The 9,743-nt window shown below is 38.5% G+C and overlaps 1 protein-coding gene across 7 annotated transcripts in view; it reads right to left on the bottom strand.

The window, feature by feature from the left end:
- Positions 1-9,743, bottom strand: part of LOC116545499 (ribosome biogenesis protein BMS1 homolog) — a 51,522-nt gene that overhangs the window by 22,174 nt on the left and 19,605 nt on the right. For 6 of the 7 annotated variants that reach the window (XR_004266332.1, XM_032272040.1, XM_032272041.1 and 3 more), the window contains 4 exons: positions 8,485-9,245; positions 8,194-8,295; positions 7,085-7,239; positions 3,837-3,918 (listed from right to left, as the gene is read on the bottom strand). Coding sequence is in view for 6 of the 7 variants with exons in the window: in XM_032272040.1 (XP_032127931.1) it covers positions 3,837-3,918; positions 7,085-7,239; positions 8,194-8,295; positions 8,485-9,245 (1,100 nt within the window). In the remaining variant the exon portion in view is untranslated. The remainder of the gene's footprint in view (positions 1-3,836; positions 3,919-7,084; positions 7,240-8,193; positions 8,296-8,484; positions 9,246-9,743) is intronic. The other variant, XM_032272042.1, reaches the window with a different exon arrangement.

Here is a 9,743-nt window from a genome sequence, read left to right as displayed (position 1 = left end):
ATTGTAGGATACAAGATCAATACACAAAAATCAAATGCATTTCTTATATATTAGTCATACACAAATACAAGTTGATATGAAAATAAATTGCTGACAGTTGTATAAGATCTGTGTCCTGGAAACCTTGCTGAGAGAAATTAAAGAACAAGATAGATGGAGAGATACTATGTTAATAGATCAGAAAACTCAATGTGGTTAAGATGTCCATTTTCTCAAATTATTTTACGAGTTCCATGAAATGCCAATCAAGATTGCAGTGGGTTTTTCTGTAGCAATTGACATGCTCATCTTAAAATCTATATGAAAATGCAAAGAACCTAGATTAACCAAAACAACTTTGAAAAGGAGACTAAAGTTTGAAAAACTACCTAAAGTTGAAAACTACCTAATTCCAAGACCAATTGGAAAGCTGTAAGTAACTGAGACAGCACTGGTATTGGTATAAAAATAAACAAATATATCAATGGAACAGAACAGGGAGTCCAGAAATATTCACCCATATATGGCCAACCAATACAGAGCAATTTAATGGGAAAAAAAATAGTCTTTCCACAGATGGATATCAATATGTCAAAAGGAACCTAAATCCATATCCAACAACATATAAAAAATTAGCTCAAAAAAGATTATAGACCGAAATGTGAAACCTGAAACTGTAAGACTTACAGAATATATTAGACAATTTGTGACATTGGGTTAGGCAAACATTTCTTACACACAATATCAAAAGCATAGTCCATAAAATAAAATTTGGGGCAGGGCACAGTGGCATATGCCTGTAATCCCAGCACTTTGGGAGGCTGAGGTGGGGGGATCACTTGAGGTCAGGAGTTCAAGACCAGTCTGACCAACATGGTGAAACCCTGTATCTACTAAAAATACAAAAATTAGCTGGGCGGGGTGGTGGGTGCCTGTAACCCCAGCTACTCGAAAGGCTGAGGCAGGAGAATGGCTGGAACCTGGGGAGAGGAAGTTGCAGTAAGCTGAAATTGTGTCACACTCTGGTCAACAGAGCGAGACTCCATCTCAAAAAAAAAAAAAAAAGAAATTTTGATAAATTGACCTACACCAAAATTAAATACTTTGCTCTGTGAAAAACACTATTTAAAAAATGAAAAGGCATACACTAGGCAAAAATAATGGCATATCATATGTGATACAGAATTTGTATCAAAAATACATAAAATTTCTTAGAATTCAGCCAAATTAATGTACAAAAGATCTGGACAGACATTGCATCAAAGAAGACACAGATGGCAAATAAGCACATGAAAAAATGCTCGATACCTAATTAGTCACTAAAACTACAAGATACCACTCTACACCTAAAAGAACGCTTACTATTTAAAAAGACTGATACTACCATGTACTGGCAAAGATGTAGAGTGAAGCAACCAAAAGTCGAATAAAGTTACGGTGGCAATGGAATATGGTATAACCACTTTGGAAAACAGTTGGGTAATTTCTTAAGAAATTAAATGTGTACTTATCATAAAACCAATTTAGTACATTCTGAACTACTTATTTATCCAAAAGAAATAAAAGCAGTCATTCATATAAAGATTTTTTTTTTTTTTTTTTTTTTTGGAGATGGAGTTTTCACTCTTGTTGTCCAGGATGGAGTGCAATGGCATGGTCTCGGATCACCACCACCTCTGCCTCCAGGGTTCAAGCAATTCTCCTGCTTCAGCCTCCTGAGTATCTGGGATTACAGGCACGCACCACCAAGCACAGTTAAGTTTTGTATTTTTAGCAGAGACGGGGTTTCTCCATGTTGGTCAGGCTGGTCTTGAACTCCCGACCTTAGGTGATCCACCCACCTAGGCCTCCTAAAGTGCTGGGAATATGAGTGGAGCCACTGTGCCTGGCCTCTAAATATAAAGACTTCTGCAAAAATGTTCATAGCAGCTTTGCTCATAATAGCCAAAACCTGGAAATAATCGTCTATCAACAGGTTAACAAATAAATAAATAGTTATCCCTCATACAATGGACTACTACTGGCCAAATCAAAAGAAATGAAGATGCAACAGCATGGATAAATCTTGAAATGATCATGCTGAGTAAAAGAAGTTAGACAGAAAAGAGTACATACTGTAGGATCCCATTTCTATTAAATTCTAAAGGGCACAATCTACTGAATAGTGACATAAGGCAGCTGAATCTACCTGACAATGGGAGAGGAGAGGTTGGAGGGTTATAAAGTGGCATGAGACAAATGTGTTGTCACCTGTGAATATTCTTTATTCCAAATGTACTAATTATTTTGATTGTGGCGATGGTATATTCATATTATCAAAGCTTATCAAATTGTACATTTTAAACACTATAGTTTACTATCAATTATACCTCACTAAAGTGACTAAAAAAGAAACCCACCACACTTTCTTTTGAAAACAGAAAAGATGATTCTTAAGTTCCTATGGAAAAAACAGTAAGCAAGTGAGAATAGTCAGGAGAATCCTAAAAAAAAGCCCCCCAGCAGAACAAAAAGAGAAAGAAACTGTTGAGACACAGTTTTAATAACTGGTGTCTTAATAACATGATAAAGCTACATAGGGTTCTAAATTATAATAATTAAACCAAATGATCCAACAGAGATTAATGATATAAAGAAGTCCAGAAAAAAATTACATATATATAAAGAATACATTAATATACTACAGACTAGGCACAGTGGCTCATGCCTGTAATCCCAGCACTTTGGAAGGCTAAGGCAGGAGGACTGCTTAAGCCCAGGAATTCAAGACCAGCCTAGGCCACATGGCAAGATCCCCATCTGTACAAAAATTTAAACATTAGCCAGGCATGGTGGTATACATTTGTGGTCCAAGCTACTCAGGAGGCTGAGGCAGGAGAATCTCTTAAGCCTAGGAGTTTGAGACCAGTCTGGTCAACATAAAAAGACTGTACAGAAAAAAATTTCAAATTAGCTGAGTGTAGTGATGCATGCCTATAGTCGTAGCTACTTGGGAGGATTGGATATGCGAGGCTGAGGTTACAGGGAGCTGTGACCACACCAGCACTCCAGCCTGGCTAAGGGAGCCAGATCCTGTCTCAAAATGAAACAAAAAGAACAACCTTCCAAAACCCCATGTGGCAGTTGCAATCCATAAAAATGACTCAATTCTAACACTTACGAATCTATTTTATAAAAATAAAAAATGTGATCCAAGAATTATTTCAAGGTTGTTCAGTGTGGAGTTCTTTATAAAATGAACAAAGTACAAAACTACTTAGATGTTGAAAAAATTGTGACTTGAATTATGGTATGACATTTAAATAATAAAAACAAAATATTTGAACAAATGACAAAAATTATATAAAGTACATCACTTAACCAATCCTCCTGCCAAAATTTATGTAAAGTACAACTAAAAAGGTTTACATACATGATTTTTAAATGACTAGAAAGAAGTACTTCGAGAAGTTAGCAAAGGTTTTTTTATGGGTTGGTAGAATTCTGGTATGTTATGTACTTTTCATTCTAAATTTTCCATAACGCATGCTACCTTTATCATCAAAAGAAAAATATAAATGTTATTTGTGTTTATTTTTCATATCACACAAAATCTATTTTTAACAAACACATGATAAAATTTATGGAAAGTTCCTCACTTTTCTTTCAGGTCCATAGGTAATCAGTTAGCCAACCAGAGAAAATAAGGTCATCGTAAAAGGAAAAACCAGAATATTACCTGGTTCATTACTCCTGTCTGAATTCCCAAAAGCATTTCACAAATGACTATTATTTTCAACTTGACTACTGTCTAAGATACAGAAGAAAATAAAGTGTAGAGAAACCAGTTCTCCTGAAGAAAGTAGCTCTTTACTTACCATCTTCTGCTAAGACCTTGGCTGCATCTTTATCGTCTTCCCACTTTCCAGTCACGAAGCAATCTCTGATGCTGTTCATGACCTTATGCAGAAAAGTCAGCACTTAGGTGAGGTGTTCCAATCACTCAGCAAAACAATATAAGACGTGGTAATAGGCGACAACTTGCCTTGAAATATTTTCCACGTTCATGGATAGTCTCACTGCAAATGAGCCTAGGAAATAACTTTACCTTTGACGGAGACAGTTTAACCACAGAGATAAAAAACATTAAGCAGCAAATAGGGAAAGTATTAAATACTACTAGTCTACTGACTTCATAAGTAAACAAACAGATAATTACTAATTCAACTAATTTTCAATTTTATTAAAGTTTCTAAGGGGGATGCAATGAGACAGTTTACATATTGGTCTTGCTACTCGTTAATCTAAACATGTCTGTTTGAAAACTTAATTCCTATACAATGGGAGAAGTTATATGAGAATTATATATCTGATAATGGACTTATATCCAGAATATATAAACAATGCATACAACTAAGTAATCCAATTTTTGAAATGGGAAAACAATATGAAGATATTTTCCAAAGAATATATACAAATAGCCAATAAGCCCATGAAAAGATGTTCAACATCATTATCTATCAGGGAAATGCAAGTCAATACTACAATGAGATACCACTTCACCCCCTCTAGGATCGCTATTATCAAAAAGACAGATAATAACAAGTGTGGTGAAGAAGTGGTGAAATTGGAACTCCCATACAGTGCCACTGGGTAAGAAAAACAGCACAATCACTTTTGAAAAGAGAAATGAAAGAGTATATGAGGTGAAAAAAAATCTTTAACTGTTTTCAGTAATCATATTACTCTGACACTGTTTTGTGTGTAATAATAGGATAAAACAAATGAGTAATTATGAGATTCTCTAATTTCATCATCTTCTGATTCAACCAGGGAATAATTGTCTAGTAGAAGAACGAATAAGATGTAGTCCTGAATTCGAACTGGAAATATCTATATGAACTCACCTGCTTCAGGTCACTGAGAAGCCCTAGAAGTGATGACCAACTCATGGCAGTAAGCATTCCCATGCCTAGGCTGTCATGTTGAAATACCATTTTCTACTAAAAGACATCAGAACTTTTTATGGGTGATTCCAAGTGCTCTCTCATCAGAGAGCAAGAATTGATTAAGGATGACTATGATCATCACATAAAGACTCAGGAGCTGGCGTGCAGAGACTTCCATAGGCCACAGGTGGGATAAAGAGAAGCTTTCATAAGGATAACAGGTGCACCAGCACAAGGCACATCAACTACATTTATATCCATGACATCACAATAATATTTACAAACAAGTACCCTTTGGAGAATCACTCTAAAAACTGATTAAAAAATCAAGCATTTACCCTATATATTTGGAAGTGGATAACCAAATAGTAGAAGAGGAAACGTTTCTCTTTAAAGAAGTATTACAGCTAATAAATAAAGAGAAATGATGAACAGAACATCACTACTCTATGTTCTTAAGAAGTTAATGGTTCTAGGCATTGATCATTAACAACCGATAACATTTAACTCATTAAAAACACACAACTGGTCTTTATGCGCCTCCTAATCATAAAACACCACCACCTGGAAAGCAGTTTTGCTGAAAAATAAAAATCAAATTTAAATCCTATCCAACTGCTAGATGTTTTGTCCATCGGGTAACTAGAACCACATGGCTATTTAAAATAATCTTAACCAAGATTAAATAAAATTTAAAATTTAGTTCTCCAGTCTCACTAGCAGCTCAGTAGCCACAACCCCCAATTCAGATACACATTCTGCTCATCACAGTTCTATCAGTTTTGCTCCCTACCCATTCACAAGAAACACAGGAGGGCCTTAGAAACTGCGGAGGGATGCAAAGCAATCCACAAAATCCAGAAGACAAGAAACTCTACAGACCAACGACGTGGTTTCTTAAATAAAATGTAACCAAAAAAAGAAATGAAAAGGAAGATTGTTGACTAAAAAATTTAAGATAGACTGAAAAAGTCATGAAAATCAGGTAAAAATAAACTACAATGCTTATGGAAGCATGGAGAAGGAAACCAGGAAGAAAAGGAAAGAATCACCATAAAAGGCTGGACCACACCTCCTTCTACAGGGAGAAAGGGGATCCTGGTTGGTGTTGCAATCAAGCAGCAAAGCTTGATTTCACAGCCTGAGTGCTGAATACAGGGGTATTCACCTTCTGGCAACCCATTAAGTTAAACAATTGTTTTATGTTTTTCTATAGCTGTATTAAATTTTACCATCAAAAATGGTTCAATAAAATCTCATAAAGTACATTATTACCTGGCAAATTATAACAGACAAGATGAGAGCAACTGGGCCTCTGTGAGAAGTGTCATCCAAGTCAAACTGAATTGACAGAAAAAAAGGTAGCCTTTGGAAGATCAGAACATTCCAAAAGAGAATATAAAGAAACGGGTTGGCACGATGGCTCACTCCTGTAATCCCAGCACTTTGGGAGGCCAAGACAGGAAGATCACTTGAGCCCAGAATTTGAGACTCTAGCTCAACATGGTGAAACATTGTCTCTACAAAAAATGCAAAAATTAGCCAGGCCTGGTGGCTCATGCCTACAATCCCAGCTATTCCAGAGGCTGAGGTGGGAAGATCCCTTGAGCCCAGGAGGTCGAGGCTGCATTGGACCATACACTCGTGCCACTCCACTCCACCCAGGACTGCAGTCCAAGACTGTGTCACCAAAAAAAAAAAAAGAGACAGAGAAAGAAAAGATCTAAGAGTAAGAGGAGGGTAAGCTGTGGCAAGTTTCAGTGTGACTACAAAGTGGTGGGCTACAGGAAGAACATTTATAGGTATCAGATTTCTGTATGCTTACAAATAGCAGAAACTATAAATGTTAACTCAGGGATGCTACGTATGTCCTAGTGAAGAGATGCAAAATACATCAGATGTATAAAAACTTATGTGTGATGCTTCAAAATAAAGATTCGCACTACTGTCCACACTGGAAACTGAGCCTGTCCTCCGTGGGCTGTGCACATGGTCTAACTAAACTCAGATTGTGTTATTGCTTAGGACGGATGAAGTGCCCATTACAATATCTAGATGACCTGTCATCCTATGAATATAAGAAGCCAACAACAGGTAAGCAATATTGACATAAGACAATCTTATTCTAGAACAATAGTCTCTAATTATCTGATAAATCAAACATACCACCCCCTTACCTCCTCTAAATCCCAGTCGTGGGGCGCCTCCACAAGAAATCTGGAGCAGTCCAAAGAGTCGGCCTTGTGCTTACACTCTCTGTCAGGCTGGGTGACACGAAATAACCCTCCAAGTTCTTCTCGGGTATCATCATCTTCTTCATTATCTTCTGTCACTAAAGAGAAGACCATGGCAGAAAAGTGAGAAGAATAACTACAGCCCTAGAGGTCTCATCGTTTTTAACTAGTTAGGCCATGAGTCTTTGAACTCAGGAACTGAGGGTCTCTGTCTGCGGCGGGTATGATGATGGCCACATATGCGTCAGGCACTGAGAGGGCAGGTCAGCCACAAGTGAAGAGAGGCCAGGAAGCTATTTCTCTACATGTGTTGGGGCTCCTGCAATCCTGCACGGCAGCAGCTGAGCGGTCGAGGACTGAGAATATTAGGGGTCGAGGAAGGGTAGGGACATTTAAAAGCAGAGCTGTAGATCACTAAAGAAGAGCTCTAAAGAGTGTTGAGCCTCTCATCACTGAGAGTATACCTAAACAAAACCTGAATGAAAATCAGTACACAACAACCCTCCCATTTCAGTGTGCTAAGCCCAAATGTCTCACCATGTGGCCTTGATCTCATCGTGCAGTAACCAGGCACAATATGAAGTTCACCACTATAGATTTATTTTTATATTAATTCTACCACAAATAACACACAGGTAAGTTTAATAAAGCATAAAATCAGAGGACAAGGGCAAAAGGGAGAACAAAATGTATGATACAGGGTTCATTCTTGGAAAGGAACAAATAAATATGTTTATGGGCAGAAATATTTTTCTGGCACTAAATTCTACAAAAAATTTCTCATGAAGGACTTTTAAAAAGAGGACATCACATGATGCAATAGACAGTATTTGCATCGAGTTTTACAGCAAATCTGTAAGTGTACTTCACAAGACCAATGTGTGGTCCTTGTAAGTTGATGATTAAAGACATCTGCCAAATAGGAAATGTAATTGCCAGCAATTATGGATGTCAACAATACCAGCCCATCATCCAACAAATTCCCTCATCTCCTTTTCAGAAAATAATCAGAGAAACTGAACCGTTTCCAGCTCTGAACCAGAATTCTTTACCTGTCCCATAAATAAGCTTTCGGAGGTTTGGAGCTGCTTGCTGCTGCCTCACAAAAGCCTCAGCTGCCTTTCTGGAAAGGTCTTCCTTCCACTTGAGGGCACCTGAAACGACCAACATCAATATCCAGTGAGGATTGTTTACATGTCTCCCCTCCCTCAAGACCATCCACAATGCAGCATCTCAACAGTTAACAAAATCTTAAAATCCAAAGACCCCCAAATGTAGACATGCCTTTGGGTACCATTTTGAGAGTCAAGTTCATAGTAGCAACCAATGAAATTTAAGCTTACCTGAGGTTTCTGTGGGATCATTCTTTTCTTCCTTGTAATCTTCTTCCTCTTTGAGTAAATCTTCTATATCACTTGTCTCATCAATTAGGTTCCTTGACCCCAGTTTCTGACCACTGCCCACCTGAGAAGGCTTTGAAAGCTTTTTCCTAAGAGCTTCTTGATTTTCTGAGTCCTCTTCCTCTGTACTGAGCAAGGAGCTTTCTTCAGATTCATCTTCAGATGCAAACACCTCTTCAGCTGTGCAATGCCCAGAATCGGAAGTGGTGAGAGCTGCTTTCTTCATCGGCAAGGACTTCTCCAGATTCAGATGGTCACTCTGGTGATTAGCTGGCGGCAGCTCTGTTTTACTACGTTCTCCAACAGCCTTTGATCCTGAAATGCCCCTCTCTCCTGCAGAGCAGTCCTCTTCTTCACTGCTTTCATCAGCTTCCTCCACTTCCCCTTCTTCTGCTGAGCTCCTCTCAAGGTCATCATCACTGTCAGCAAATGCTGGCAAATCTACTTCACGGTCTTCTTCTAACTCCTGAAGTTTCCGTCGTTTGATGCCCTTAGCAGTCATACACTCATCAGTCACCTCAGCATTTTCCTCCTCGTCTGCTTCCTCATCACTAGAGCCGTTTTCCAACCCGTCAACTTCAGACATTTCATCATCTTCTTCATCGTCACTATCTCCAGATTCATCTTCATCACCAAAAATAGCTTTCCGACGCATTCGACCAGTTTTCAAGTCCATTTGTTTTTCCTCCTTTGGCATTAACAGCCTATATTATTACCAAGGAAATGCAAAATAATTCAATGCATACATTAATCAGCTAATCTAGAAATGGCAATATAGTCAATGAAAATATAAAGAAATAGAAAGATGTCAAGGAATTGTTTAAGATGACATAACATAAAAAAAAAATGATCTGGATTTCTGAATTTGAAGATGGCCATTTAGGAACAGCTCAGGATTGCAGCTCCCAGTGAAAGCACAGAGGGTGAGTGGACGCCGCATTTTTATTGCCCACAGACTAGGAAATTCCCGGGCGGATGTGCTCCACGGTCGTCAGCGCGGCTGTTTCGGCCAGCGCCGCTGCTTTGCCCCGCACGGCTGCTTTGTCGGCGCCCCAGAGCCGCGGTTCTCCGTACAAAATACACTGGTCCGGGGGCCCTTTTGGCTGGCGATTGGAGCCACGGGAAGTCACCCATACGCCGGTTCAAAAAGGGGACTGAGCAGAGAACCAGGACAGTAGATTCCAGGGAAAAAAAAAAAAAAA

This window comes from Sapajus apella, unplaced genomic scaffold (genome assembly GCF_009761245.1).
Source record: "Sapajus apella isolate SASKATOON/1434 unplaced genomic scaffold, GSC_monkey_1.0 scaffold278, whole genome shotgun sequence".
Lineage (NCBI taxonomy): Eukaryota > Metazoa > Chordata > Mammalia > Primates > Cebidae > Sapajus > Sapajus apella.
This window is presented reverse-complemented; position numbering and strand designations above follow the sequence as displayed.